The following is a 15,402-nucleotide window of genomic DNA, read 5'->3' on the forward strand; positions in this document are numbered from 1 at the left end:
CAGACAACATGGAAAGCGGCAACACACAGCTAGGGACCATGTTCACAAAACTGATTGACCTTTAGCCAGGTCTTCAAGCATTTTGTGAAAGTGTGATATGTGGTGCAGTTATGTGTGTCTGATGGCAGTGTATTCCAGACATGGGAAGCTCTCAGAGAGAATGCAGATTTACTAAAGGTGCTTTTCCTTAGGGGAACTATACAGTCACCTCTCATGGCAGACCTTGTGGATCTGCTGCCATATGTCTGGGTTTTCTGTTTAACAAAAATATTGAGTGGAGGGGGAGCCAGGCCATTAAGGATCTTGAATACAAGACATGCGTCGGTGTATTGCACAAGATTTTCCCAACTCAAGAGCTCATGCTTTCTAAGGATGTGACAATGATGATGGCTATTGGGCTTCCTATCAAGCACTTTGAGAGCCTGTTTGTAGACAGACTGAATAGGTTTTAATGTTGTACAGCAAGCTTGGGACCAACTAGTCAAGCAGTATGTTAAGTGGGGGAGTATCATAGATTTGAAGTACAGTTTTGCTACCTCTGTAGTCAAACAATTTCGTATAAATCGGAAATTAGCTAGATTGAATTTAGTTATTTGAATTACCTTTTTCACATGCTTTTTAAAAGAGAGGTTGGAATCAAGTATGATGCCAAGGTACTTAAAATCGGATACCACCTGGAGCTTCTCCCCTGACACATAGACATCTGGCTCAGTAGCATCTGTTGCCCTCTTTGTGAAGAACATGCAGACAGTTTTTTTCACATTGAGATGCAAACACGAGTCACTGAGCCACTTTGTAACCTGGACCATTACAGTAGTGAGTTCTTGTGCAGCTTGTTGTTTGCTCTTTGCATGCACATATATCACTGTATCATCTGCATACATTTGAACTTCAGACCCAGTACAGACAGAAGGCAGATCATTAATGTACAGGCTGAACAGGAGGGGCCACAGTATTGACCCTTGGGGCACGCCCACATCATAGCTACGAGTGGGCGACAGCTCATTGCTCACTCTGACACACTGAGTTCTGCCTTCAAGGTATGATTTCATCCATCTCAAGGCATCAGGGGAAAAGTTGAACTTGGACAATTTTGTGATGAGAATCTCATGGTTAACAGTATCAAAAGCCTTCCTTAGGTCCAGAAACACAGCCCCAACAGCACCCCCTTTGTCCATCTTGGACTTCACATTTTCCAGAAGAAAGCAGTTGGCCGTTTCTGTGGAGTGTTTCGCTCTGAAGCCAAACTGCATGGAGTGTAATGTGAAGGGGCTGTTGTTGAGGTGGGCAATCAGTTGTTCTGCTACACACTTTTCAACAACCTTTGACACCACAGGTAGTATACTAATGGGCCTGTAGTTACTCACGTCAGCAGGGTCGACTGATTTAAAGATGGCCGTTATTAGGAACATAGCTCTACTGTGCACCGTGTTAGTCTTCACGTCTCAGACAATATTACTCATTACACACCCACACACAACACTGGTACACAACTCAACCACACAATTCTTGTATGAGGGCCCACAAGTGATACCTTTGCTCTCTTTCTCTCTCTCTCTCTCTCCCCTCCTCCTCTCTCTCCCCTCTCCTCCTCTCTCTCTCTCTCCCCTTTCTCTCCCCCTTTCTCTCTCTCTCTCTCTCTCCTCCCTCCCTCCCTCCCTCTCTCCTACCCCTAGGTTGGCTCCAGAAGGAGATGAAGACAGGAACTAAGAGTAATGTTCTGAAGCTGAAGAAGCGCTGGTTCGTGTTAACCCATAACTCCCTGGATTACTACAAGAGCTCTGAGCGAAACTCCTCCAAGATGGGAACCCTCGTCCTCAACTCCCTCTGCTCTGTCTTTCAACCTGAGGAACGAGTGCACAGAGAGACAGGTGAGCGAGGGAAGAAGTGAAAGGAGAGGACGAGACGGAGGAGCGAGTCAGAGGGAAGAAATGGAGGGTGTAGGGGATCTGGGGGTAGGGTCTCTACTGATGCCCTTGTTGTCTTTTGTAGGGCACTGGAACATCGTAGTGCACGGTAGGAAGCACTCGTATCGCCTCTACACCAAGATGCTGAATGAAGCTCTGAGATGGATAGCAGCCATACAGGCAGTGATAGACAGCAAGACACCCATAGAAACACCGACACTACAGCTCATCAGAGATATCAAGGACAGCAGTCTGAACCCTGAGGCAGTGGAGCAGACCTACAGGAGGAATCCCATCCTCAGATACACTCAGCACCCTCTACACTCCCCCCTACTGCCACTACCCTACGGAGAAGTCAGTAAGTAGAGTGGACCGTCACAATACAGCCTGCATCATAAACCTGGTACTGTCACTTCCTGGTAATCCTCCTGATACTGTCACTTCCTGGTAATCCTCCTGATACTGTCACTTCCTGGTAATCCTCCTTGTACTGTCACTTCCTGGTAATCCTCCTTGTACTGTCACTTCCTGGTAATCCTCCTTGTACTGTCACTTCCTGGTAATCCTCCTTGTACTGTCACTTCCTGGTAATCCTCCTTATACTGTCACTGACTTGAACATGAATGGATTTGACAATAATTTTTCTTTCCTTCTCTCCCCCTCCTCCCTCCTTTCCTTCTCTCCCCCTCCTTCCTCCTTTCCTCTCTCCCTCTCCTCCCTCCATCCCTTCCTCTCCTCTTCTCTCCCCTCCTTTCCTCTCCCCTCCCCCACCCCTCCTCTCCCCTCCAGTCCAGAGACAGCAGGGCTATGCCAGTCTTCAGGATGAAGCGATCCGAGTGTTTAACTCTCTTCAGGAGATGGAGACTCTGGCAGACCCTGTTCCTATCATACGGGGGGTACTGCAGACCTGTCAGGACCTGAGACCTCTCCGAGACGAGGTACACACACATGGGCACACACATCATATGAGCACATACACTCTTAGAAAAAAAGGTGCTATCTAGAACCTAAAAGGGTTCTTTGGGTGTCCCCATAGTAGAACCCTTTGAAGAACCCTTTTTGGTTCCAGGTAGAACCCTCTCCACGTGGAACCCAAAATGGTTCTACCTGGAACCAAAAAGGGTTATCTTATGGGGACAGTTGAAGAACGCTTTTGGAACCCTCTTTTCTAAGATTGTATACTTGTGCACATACAGGAACACATACAGGAACACATACAGGAACATACAGGAACACATACAGGAAACATACAGGAACACATACAGGAACACATACAGGCACACATACAGGCACACATACAGGAACACATACAGGCACACATACAGGAACACATACATGCACACATACAGGAACACATACAGGAACACATACAGGCACACATACAGGAACACATACAGGAACACATACAGGCACACATACAGGAACACATACAGAAACACATACAGGCACACATACAGGAACACATACAGGCACACATACAGGCACACATACAGAAACACATACAGGCACCCACACACACACACACACATACAAAGGCGCATACGCATACAAACACTCTCCTACTCAATCACTGTCTTTATCGCTCTCTCCAGGTATACTGTCAGGTGATCAAGCAGACCAATCACGTACCTCAGCCCAATCAGCCCAATCAGCGGGCTCATTGGCACCTCCTCACCTGTATGAGCTGTACCTTCCTCCCAAGCCGGACCATCCTCAGATACCTGCGCTTCCACCTCAAAAGGTGTGTGTGTGTGTGTGTGTGTGTGTGTGTGTGTATTCCCAAGAGGTGAGTGCATGTCCCAGGTGTTAGTTTTTACTTGGTTTATTTAGAACCTAACAGACAACTTGGAAACGCTCAAACCAAGTTTATTCACCTAATGGGTCAAACAGCTGAACAGACAAAGACATGTTCCCACCAGCACAAGTAAATATACCCCACTTTAGGTGAAGTCTCCTCCTTTTCTCTAAACATGACTTCTTTGTTGCTTGGCAGGAAGTTAGGTGATGTGGGTAATAAACTGCTCCTTCTCCCTTCATGTGACCCGACCTGACCTCAGCCCACATTCCTCACTAATCCACAGCTCTCCACCCTTATCAGTGACCGCAACCATGTGCTTGGCTTTCCCTTAACTCAGTAACAGTCCAAGCCCCTGGCTCATGTCCAACCTTTAATTGACCCCCACCATATACATTCCTCCTACAGACAACCATTCACTTCTGGTGTAGCAAGTATTTCAAATTACAACCCATCAACTGAAACCAGACTGTGGCCCTTCTCCTTTCCATTGGATACCTGATGTCAAACCATAACATGTTCTGACAGAACGTAAACGTTCTGCCTTCCCCTCTCTCCTTCAGCACCATGAAAGAGGATATTTCAAAGTTCAAGTGTAGAAGTCAGAACCCATCACAGTTTTAGAGATGTTTTATTAGTGTGTGTGTGTGTGTGTTGTGTGTGTGTGTATCATGACTGTCTCTGTGTGTGTTCTCCCAGGGTGCGAGAGCATTTCCCCAACACAGAGATTGAGCGTTATTCTGCTTTTATCAATGAGTCTCTGAAGAAGACCAAGACCAGGGACTTTATTCCGTCTCAGGAGGAGATCGTGGCCCTACTGGTGAGGCAGGAGATGACAACTACAGTCTACTGCCATGGAGGAGGCTCCTGCAAGATCTCCATCAATTCACACACCACCGCTGGAGAGGTACACACACACACACACACACACACACATATACTGCCAGACATACACTGACTGTACAAAACATTAAGAACACCTGCTCTTTGCATGACATAGACTGACCAGGTGAAAGCTATGATCCCTTATATATGTCACTTGTTAAATCCACTTCAATCAGTGTAGATGAAGGGGAGGAGACAAGTTAAGGAAGGATTTTTAAGCCTTTAATTGAGACATGGATTGTGTATGTGTGCCATTCAGAGGGTGAATGAAAATATTGAAGTGACTTTGAACAGGGTACGGTAGTAGGTGGCAGGCGCACCGGTTTTTGTCAAGAACTGCAACGCTGCTGTGTTTTTCACACTCAACAGTTTTTTTTATGTGTATCAAGAATGGTCCACCACCCAAAGGAGATCCAGCCAACTTGACACAACTGTGGGAAGCATTAGAGTCAACATGGGCCAGCATCCCTGTGGAACACTTTTGAGACCTTGTAGAGTTCATGCCCCGACAAATTGAGGCTGTTCTGAGAGCAACTCAATATTAGGAAGGTGTTCATAATGTTTGGTATACTCAGTGTATACACATACACACTCACACGTCTCTGTAACATCTCTCCTTTGTGTGTGTGTGTGTGTGTGTGTGTGTGTGTGTAGGTGGTGGAGAAGTTGATCCGCGGCCTGGCCATGGAGGACAGTAGGAATCTGTTCTCTCTGTTTGAGCACAACAAGGTGACGGACCGAGCTCTGGAGAGCAGGGTCATAGTGGCTGACGTCCTCGCCAAGTTTGAGAGGTACGTAACGTGTGTGTGTGTGTGTGTGTGTGTGTGTGTGTGTGTGTGTGTGTGTGAGCGTGTGTGTGTGTGTGTTGCTAACCCTATCTGTGTGTATTCCAGGCTGTCAGGGACTGAGGAGGAGGAGGAGGAAGGACAGTGGAGACTCTATTTTAAACTTTACTGTTTCCTCGACATGGAGAGCATGCCTAAAGAGGGGGTGGAATTTGCTTTCATGTTTGAGCAGGTGAGTACACACAGACACACATACACACACACTCCTTGTCCTACTCCGTCTCACTCAATTTCAATAAATGTCTCTTTCCCCCTCCCTCTCTCCCTCCTTTTGACACCCCCTCCTGCCTCCTCCCTTCAGGCCCATGAGTCTCTGATCAGTGGTCACTTCCCGGCCCCAGAGGAAACTTTGCAGCAGCTAGCCGCTTTACGGCTACAGTATCTCCATGGAGACGGGGCCAGCCGCGCTGGGTGGAGCCTCGGTACTGTTTACCCAATGGGGCGCCTCCGCTCGCGCATCTTCCACTCCACCAAACAGGGAGGCGTGGCAGGAGGAGAGGCAGGAGGAGGGCAGGTGGGAAGTGTCAAGGGGGACGGGCAGGATAGAAGGAGAACCCCCAGCTTCCTGGATGGAAGTCTGAGGCGCAGCTTCAAGACGGGCTCGCTGAAGAAACAGAAGGTGGCGAAGGGCACACACACAAACACACAATTCATTTGCATAAAACATGCATACACACATGCTGACATCACTATTGCAATATTTTTTCCTAGCTGTAGTTCTCAATATGTCCCATAGATGGCGCCTCTTGTAAATCACACATGATCATCTATTGACTGGAGCGTCGCATATTCCATACAGAGATATCTTGCCCTGTCGCCTCTGATTGGGTTTGGGATTGATTGATTTGTTGGTTCATTTATTGATTGAATAATTGATTGATTGATAAATATGTTTGTAATCCTGACCAGGAGGAAGAGGGGCAGCAGGTGGAGATGTGGGTGAAGGAGGAGACATCGGCCACCAGAGCCCATGTTCTGGATAAATGGACCAAGTTACAGGGACTCCCCCAGCACCAGGCTCTGCTCAAATACATGTCCATCGTCAAAGAGTGGCCCGGATATGGCTCTACACTGTTCGACGTGGAGGTGTGTGTGTGTGTGTGTGTGTGTGTGTGTGTGTGTGTGTGTGTGTGGACCTTTGTGTTTTACTTCTATCTCCCTCTCCTCCTCTGTCCGCTTCTCCTCCCTCTCTCTCCCCTGCAGTGTAAGGAAGGAGGTTTTCCCCATGACCTGTGGCTGGGTGTGAGTGCTGACAACCTGTCTGTGTATAAGAGAGGGGAACCCAAACCTCTGCAGACGTTCCAGTATGAGCAGATCACCTTCTTTGGAGCTCCACAACCCTGCACCTACCAGATCACTGTCGACGGCAACGACTTGTTCTTCCACACTCCATTGGTAAACACACACACACACACATATTCTGAAACACACACACACACTTACACACTTAACACACATACACACACGCATGCATGCATCAGACAGTCACAACAAAAACAACCTCACACAATGGAAGAGTGAATCCCGAATATACTGCACAAAAACACTGATGTGCTCTCTCTTTCTCTCTCTCTCTCTCCTTCTCTCTCTCTCTCTCTCTCTCTCTCTCTCTCTCTCTCTCTCCTTCTCTCTCTCTCATTCTCTCTCTCTCTCTCTCTCTCTCTCTCTCTCTCATTCTTCTCTCTTCTCTCTTCTTGCTCTCTCTCTTGCTCTCTCTCTTTCTCTCTCTCTTGCTCTCTCTCTTTCTCTCTCTCATTCTCTCTCTTTCTCTCTCCCTTTCTCTCTCTCTCATTCTCTCTCCCTTTCTCTCTCTCTCTTGCTCTCTCTCTTATTCTCTCTCCCTTTCTCTCTCTCTTTCTCTCTCTCTTGCTCTCTTCTCTCTTTCTCTCTCTTTCTCTCTTGCTCTCTCTCTCATTCTCTCTCTCTCTCATTCTCTCTCTCTTTCTCTCTCTCCTTTCTATCTCTCTCTCTCTCTCTCTCATTCTCTCTCTCTCTTTCTCTTATTCTCTCTCTCTCTCTCATTCTCTCTCTCTCTCTCTCTCTCTATGCAGGTGATGGAGATTGCTAAGATCATGAAAGCCTACATCAACATGATGGTGAAGAAACGCTGCAGCATCATGTCTGCTTCCAGCGTTGCCAGCACCTTTGTCAGGTGATCAACCAGCAGCCAGTCAGAGCCCTCTATTCAACAGTACAGGCCTATCAGAGAGAGGCAGGAAGTGGATACAATCCACGGATTGGTCGGTCGGTTGTTGTTTTGGTGGAGTCAGCTGATCTTGGAAAGGGGTAACCACAAAACAGAGGACAGTCAAGGATCTAAAATGGCATCCGATTTCACAAAACTAAAAGGGGATGGACACTGCAGCTAACTATTCTAGACTTGGGAATTGGGTGGATTGGGTTAAATATCTGTTCGTTAACAATGAGCATGGAAAATGACCCATTTTGGGGAGGACAACTCCAGCACCTCCCAACCCCCAGTTACCCTGCATGTCACTGTCTTATAGACAGCAGGTCCAGCACATTCTAACTCAACCTTACTTCATCTAAATATCTCTTATTACTCCTTTTATATCAATCTCTAATCTCTCTCTCTCCTCTGTCATCCCTCTTTCTGTTCTCTCTGGACCAAACCCATACCAACGACAAGCACAATAGCCCAGTCAAGCCATACCACCCGCAAAGCCCCTGTCGCCCCCTTCTCAAACCAATAGCACACCCCCAGTCGCAGTCCCAACACACTGCCAGCTAGGAGAGATCAAATGAAGCCTGTTACTATTTCTATCTTCCTTCCTCTGTCTCTTACCCTCTCTCCCCCATTTGATATAACTCTCTCTTTCTCTGTCTGTGTGTCCCCCATTTTGCCTGCATCACTCTCTTTACAGTTAAGTGTTAATTTATTCTCTGTTGCTTGCTTCCTTTCCTCTCTCTTTCTCTCACTCAATCTCTCGTTCATCTGTTGTTATCCGTGGTGACTGAGATAAAGGACTGTTTTGTGTTTTCATCTCGGGGTCGAATCAGAAAATCCGGTCCCTTCTTCATCAGACTGCACAGTACTTACTTCCTGTGTCAACGGAAGTGACATCACATATGGTCAAATGAAGTGGCCTCAAACAAACCCCCTCAGAGAACCAGGGCTGGAGGCCCATCCAGGGCCATCTCCCCGGGATCATCCTGACTCAGAGGCTCTTTCAAGGGGTAGCTGTCTGGCTCGGTCTGGGGGGGGGGGGTCTCCATGGGAGGAGAATGAAAAATGTTGACTACAAGATCAACCAAGGGAGATTGAGAGAGCTTTCTCCTATAAAATGTCCACATACTATGAACATCACATATATTACATATTCATGTCCAACCTACACATACACACATACACTTATCAAACACTTGAATATCGCACCTCATAGGAACCCTACATAGATTTTGGTGGTCACTGTACTGTATGTATATAAATATCATTATAAATGCCATTTGATTCATTTATTGTATGTGTAAACTAAATGCGAAGGAACAGAGATATTCACTGCTGTGTGTCTAATATGCCAACGCACCCTTATTCACTAGCAGTGCCATCTGACTAAATCACAGGTATATAGAGGGGTTTCACTTCTTGATGTAGAATGAGTAGAGTTCAGTCGCGGCGGCCATATTGGTAGGGCGGTTTGGGATGGTTGCCTGCATGCGTTTCTCTGTGCTCTAGTGAAATGTAGCCTCTAGTGAAATGTAGCCTTCGTATCATCCTTCTGGCTCACGTTTCCATATCGGGGTGGGTACTTTTTTTTTTTAAACATGAGGAATCTACAATCTTGTCTTCTCTACCCATTCTGTTTCTATGCTATGTGACTGTTCTCGAGTTCATGAGTGAATATAACCTGTTTTAAGTCATGTGACTAGTGTACTGTGCGTTCCCAGTGTCTCCCCTCCTGCAGTGCTGTGTTTGGAATGCTAACGTGAGCGTGTGTATCTGTGTCATAATGCAAGTGACTGACCAACTACCCCACCGGGGGGAAGAAGGGAACCATATGAAGAAAAGAAAGAAAGTGTGTTGTTGACAAATAAGAGTATTATCTATCTGGATAACCTTTATAAGAGAATGGTGTTGTGATTTTAAATGGGGAAGAGTTTGGGAAGGGAGGGAGAGGGGAGGATGGGGTATTTATTTGTTATAATTATTGCAGAGGGAGGGAGGGGATATGGTTACAGTATGGAATTCTGTGAAAGAAGAGAAGATCACACATTGAGGAGGTATGCTTCTAGGAAATAGGAATTCAGAATTCTGGGAACATGGGAATTGTGTTTGTTTCTGACTGTGTGTCGTCACTGCTTGTGGGCCTAAGCCCACTGGAGGACCAGTCTATAGAATGAGAATTACTGGAAAAGACATTCCAATTCAGAACGACATTCCATCCAGTGTTCCACTGGGCCATTTGGAATGACTGAAAAATCCTGTTTTTGCGGACCAGTGTAGCCTACATGAATACATGTTTTTGGCAGACAGGTTGGAATGTCAATTATCATCACATCCAGTGAAATTCGGGAACTGTGTCCTATCTAGGTATTCTCTTTCTATGGCCCTGCCTCTCACACTGCTAGTACACAAAGTAAGATGAAGTTGCCTCTTGACACTGATCTAAGGCAGTGGAGGTTGCTGAAGGGAAGAAGGCTCATAATAATGGCTGGAACTGAGCAAAAGGAATGTCATCAAACACATGGAAACCATGTGTTTGATGTATTTGATACCATTCCATTGATTTTGCTCCATTACCACAAGCCCATCCTCCCCACTTAAGGTGCCACCAACCTTCCTGTGATCTAAGCTCAGTTTTGCGTTTCACACCCAAATGGTAAGGGTAAACTGATCCTAGATCTGTGTCTATGAGCAACCTCTATGCCGGGGTCCTTTTCCAGCCGCAGGCGGCCAGAGTAGGGCCTGACTGTAATCTGTCATGGTTCATATGAATTATTATCATTATATATTGAAACATTGTGATTGTTTTGAGAGAAAAAAGAGAAAGAGAGAGAAACTTGTTGTTCTTTTTTTTTGTAACTGGCTTTACAAACTTATGATTTAATAAATTATCGGAAATTGTCCAGTCTTCTCTTCTATACACGCACGCACGCGCACACAGCTGACATGATTGTTCTATTTCCGCTTGGGTGACCACATAATGGTCCATATTTAAAATACACAAATGCGGGACAACGGAATGTTTTTGCGGGCCAGTGCAGCCTACATGAATACATGTTTCTGGCAGACAGTTCGAAATGTCAGTTATCATCAAATGAATAGGAAGTCTGACTGAAATACGCAACAAATCTAACTTTTTTTGGTAAATGAGTGGTATTTTAATTTGTTGATAAAATACGAGACAGCAGACAAATAGCCAACATTTGGGACTGTCCCGTATTGTGGACATGTGGTCATCCTAATTCCACATGATATTGGTTGGGCGCGCTCCAGGAGAAGGGAGGACAGACCTTTTTGCCTTATCTCAACATCACTTCAAGGGTTTATTTTCTTAAAACGGATTGCCTCTCTCCGTGTTGTTACTTAAATAAGACAACTTTTTTTCAACTCAAGAGTGGCACCATTCACGGGCGGGATATTTTACTGTCAGATTTTAAAGTTTCGAATAAATGATGGGTTTAATAAGGAGTTTGGTAGGCCGACCTGCTGCTACTCTTCGGTGTAGTCGCTGTGTTCGCGCAAACCGCCGCACCAAGGATAGTTGAGTTAGTGACTTCTTTTGTTGTTTTTCTTAACCATTGATTTGTCGCTTATAGATTATTTTGATGTATATGACAACATATTATAGTTAATTATGTTGGCTCTAGTTAGTCTATGACGTTAATCTCCGAAAATACACCTGGTAGTGAAGTACCCTCGAACCAGTATTTCCCCGATTTCACATTGTAGCCTATTTCACAGTGACTTTGCCTTTAGGTAAAACAGAAAATGACTTAATGTTTGTTTTCAGTTCCTTTTATAATGGTGTAATTTAGACTTTCATCAACCTCAACGTTTATATTATTATATTCAGATAATGGCTCTTTAATTTCAAGTGTCTTGGTACATTAGTAACGTATTTGGCCTTTTCACTGTTAGGGAGTTGGCTCTTGCTTTCTGCTAAATGCTTGTGTAACTGAAACCTTTTTAGCGGGAACGTTGGAGTGTTTTCAGTTCCTTCTCAGACACATTTCAGTAGCTATAATCGTGACTGGCTGGCCCTTTTAACTGTTAAGTGTTTGGGTGAAACCAGTTAAAGTGTCCAAAGAGACACCTGTTTCCTGTCTTGGAAGAATCCTTCAGCCTTTTATCCCCATAGAAACCAGACTACCAGGCTTCCACTTCTTATCTGGAGCCATAGAACTAACAGAATGTACACAAACAATTATGTGGAGTCATACAGTCTAACAACCAATGGAAATATCTACAGTAGGCTAGGTCTTACTGCAGGTGAGAAGGCTTTATTACTGCCTCTAACTGCAGTTGTTTAGTGTGTTATGAACTACTGATCTAACGTTGTTTTTTTTCTCAATCAACCGGTTTTCTCTCCCTCCCTCTCAGTGTGTGTGAGACTAAGAATGGAACAAGCTGTGAGGAATGTGTGACGGTGAGTCTGGGATTAGTCTGTCACGTGAGTCAGGCACACTTTTGGGTTTCCTGGTCCTGATTCCCCCACTATACCTCCTGCTCATTGGTCTAACAGGGTCACATGTGTTCTGGTCCTGATTCCCCCACTATACCTCCTCCTGCTCATGAGTCTAACAGGGTCACAAATGTGTTCTGGTGCACATGAATCAGCATATCAGCTCCACCCTCCACACCTGTCAGACAGGTCGGGGGACAAACTGAACACACACCTCTCTCTCTCTGCCCTCATTTATCTCTCTGCATCCCTCCATCCTTGGCATTGTGAACTCTATCCCTGCCAATCCTGAAACCCCTACCCACCCCTACCCATTCATAGTTCACATTCATAGTTCACATATACAGTTGAAGTCGGAAGTTTACATAGACTTAGGTTGGAGTCATTAAAACTAGTTTTTCAACCACTCCACACATTTCTTGTGAACAGACTATAGTTTTGGAAAATCGGTTAGGACATCTACTTTGTGCATGACACAGGTAATTTTTCCAACAATTGTTCAGACAGATTATTTCACTTATAATTAACTTTGCCAGCAGCATACCACTGCTGGCTTGCTTCTGAAGCTAAGCAGGGTTGGTCCTGTTCAGTCCCTGGATGGGAGACCAGATGCTGCTGGAAGTGGTGTTGGAGGGCCAGTAGGAGGCACTCTTTTCTCTTGTCTAAAAAATATCCCAATGCCCCAGGGCAGTGATTGGGGACACTACCCTGTGAAGGGTGCTGTCTTTCGGATGGGGCGTTAAACGGGTGTCCTGACTCTGCGGTCATTAAAGATCCCATGGCACTTATCGTAAGAGTAGGGGTGTTAACCCCGGTGTCCTGGCTAAATTCCCAATCTGGCCATCAAACCATCACGGTCACCTAATAATCCCCAGTTTACAATTGGCTCATTCATCCCCCTCCTCTCCCCTGTAACTATTCCCCAGGTCGTTGCTGCAAATGAGAATGTGTTCTCAGTCAACTTACCTGGTAAAATATCAGTGAGGAAGTTAAAGCTTGGTCGCAAATGGGTCTTCCAAATGGACAATGACCCAAAGCATACTTCCAAAGTTGTGGCAAAATGGCTTAAGGACTACAAAGTCAAGGTATTGGAGTGGCCATCTCAAAGCTCTGACCTCAATCCCATAAAAAATGTGTGGGCAGAACTGAAAAAGCATGTGCGAGCAAGGAGGCCTACAAGCCTGACTCAGTTACACCAGCTCTGTCAGGAGGAATGGGCCAAAATTCACCCAACTTATTGTGGGAAGCTTGTGGAAGGCAACCTGAAACGTTTGACCCAAGTTAAACAATTTAAAGGCAATGCTACAAATACTAATTGAGTGTATGTAAACAGGAATTGTGAAAAACTGAGTTTAAATGTATTTGGCTAAGGCCATGACGTCATTTTCTGGAATTTTCTAAGCTGTTCAAAGGCACAGTCAACTTAGTGTATGTAAACCTCTGACCCACTGGAATTGTGATACAGTAAAATAATCTGTTTGTAAACAATTGTTGGAAAAATGACTTGTGTCATGCACTAAGTAGATGTCCTAACCGACTTGCCAAAACTATAGTTTGTTAACAAGAAATTTGTGGAGTGGTTGAAAAACGAGTTTTAATGACTCCAACCTAAGCGTATGTAAACTTCTGACTTCAACTGTATATTATTATTATTATTATATATATCTTTTTTTAAATATCGTTGACTGCGTGAGTGCATTTATATACAGTTTCGGCCAAACATATTGGCACCCATGCACTTTTCTTAAATAAGTCTCTATTTCTTATTTGTTTATTCAGATCCCCATTAGATTTTGCCAAAGCAGCAGCGTTTCTTCCTGAGGTCCACAAAACATGACACGTAACGAAACAGTGATAGACAACACAAATTTAAAATACAACGATACACAAACAGTACTTCAACAAAATAATAAACAATACAACTAAAACATGATGTGTGTGTGTGTCCCCTTCTAAAATAAGTTTAAAAAATAAAACTTCTGGTCTTCACACCTGATTAGATTTTCAACATTGCAAATCCAATTGTATTTTTGTAAACTTAAATTGACAATTTTTTATTTAGAAAATAAAAAGAAGTGGCATGGACTAAATGAGTGGCACTCCGGAGCAAATACTTGGTTGCACAGCCTTTGTCCAAGGTAACTGCAGACAAACACGTCTTGTAGCAAGCAATGATGTAACCCACTTTTCAGCAGCAAACTACTCTAAATCTTCAATGCTTGAGGGGTGCCCACATCAACTGATGTTTTCAGATCTCTCCACAAAGCTTGCCTTCCACAAGCTTCCCACAATAAGTTGGGTGAATTTTGGCCCATTCCTCCTGACAGAGCTGGTGTAACTGAGTCAGGCTTGTAGGCCTCCTTGCTCACACATGCTTTTTCAGTTCTGCCCACACATTTTTTATGGGATTGAGGTCAGAGCTTTGTGGGGCGGCAGAGTAGCCTAGTGGTTAGAGTGTTGGACTAGTAACAGAAAGGTTGCAAGTTCAAATCCCCGAGCTGCCAAGGTACAAATCTGTCGTTCTGCCCCTGAACAGGCAGTTAACCCATTGTTCCTAGGCCGTCATTGAAAATAAGAATTTGTTCTTAACTGACTTGCCTAGTTAAATAAAGGTCAAATAAAAAAGGTTTTGGATGTGATTCAAATCTGGACTCTTGGCTGGCCACTCCTGAACATTCCAGCATCTCTTCTTGAACCATTCCTGGGTGATTATTCATGTTTGGGGTCGTTGTCCTGCTGGAAGACCCACAACATTCCATGGAGACCCAGTTTTTGGACACTGAGTTGAACAAAACACCTGATAATCTGCTGATTTCATGATTCCTCGCACACGTTCAAGGCCCCCGGGACCAGAGGCAGCAGAGCAACCCCACAGCATTATCAAATCTCTCACATGTCAGACAAGAGTCCGGAACTAAATCGCATCCAAAACCAATGGCGAGATCAGTAGTTGGAGGGAACCCCCTCAAACATTTAAGTATTAGAACAATTTGCTGCTGAAAAGTGGGCCAAATGCCAGTAGAAAGTTGCAGCAAGCTCATTGGTGGCTTCAAGAAGCGTTTGTCTGCAGTTATCTTGGCCAAAGGCTGTCCAACCATGTACTAGCTCCAGGGAGCCAATTTAGGACCTGCCATTTGTCTTTATTTTCCTAATCAAAATTCTCAACCTAGGTTTACAAAAATAAAATTGTCTCTGCAATGTCAAATCCAATAAATGTTTTATTTTTTTCCATTTCAATTTATATTAAAAAAAGGGGTAATAATTTAGTGCAAGGGTGACAATATATTTGGCTTCAAATGTGTAGTGTGTGTGTGTGTGTTTGC

At 44.8% G+C, this 15,402-nt stretch overlaps 1 protein-coding gene across 1 annotated transcript in view; it reads left to right on the top strand.

Annotated features, from left to right (window-relative positions):
- Nucleotides 1-8,641, top strand: part of LOC115129875 (unconventional myosin-X-like) — a 47,959-nt gene extending 39,318 nt beyond the window's left edge. Inside the window, exons 29-39 of the mRNA XM_065018827.1 lie at nt 1,677-1,871; nt 1,993-2,265; nt 2,697-2,845; nt 3,500-3,648; nt 4,402-4,609; nt 5,242-5,378; nt 5,481-5,604; nt 5,734-6,051; nt 6,342-6,518; nt 6,636-6,827; nt 7,484-8,641. Of these exons, the coding sequence (XP_064874899.1) occupies nt 1,677-1,871; nt 1,993-2,265; nt 2,697-2,845; nt 3,500-3,648; nt 4,402-4,609; nt 5,242-5,378; nt 5,481-5,604; nt 5,734-6,051; nt 6,342-6,518; nt 6,636-6,827; nt 7,484-7,588 (2,027 nt within the window). The 3' untranslated portion in view covers nt 7,589-8,641. The remainder of the gene's footprint in view (nt 1-1,676; nt 1,872-1,992; nt 2,266-2,696; nt 2,846-3,499; nt 3,649-4,401; nt 4,610-5,241; nt 5,379-5,480; nt 5,605-5,733; nt 6,052-6,341; nt 6,519-6,635; nt 6,828-7,483) is intronic.
- Nucleotides 8,642-15,402: the final 6,761 nt, after the last annotated feature.

The sequence above is a fragment of the Oncorhynchus nerka genome, linkage group LG5, assembly GCF_034236695.1.
Source record: "Oncorhynchus nerka isolate Pitt River linkage group LG5, Oner_Uvic_2.0, whole genome shotgun sequence".
In the NCBI taxonomy this organism is placed as follows: domain Eukaryota; kingdom Metazoa; phylum Chordata; class Actinopteri; order Salmoniformes; family Salmonidae; genus Oncorhynchus; species Oncorhynchus nerka.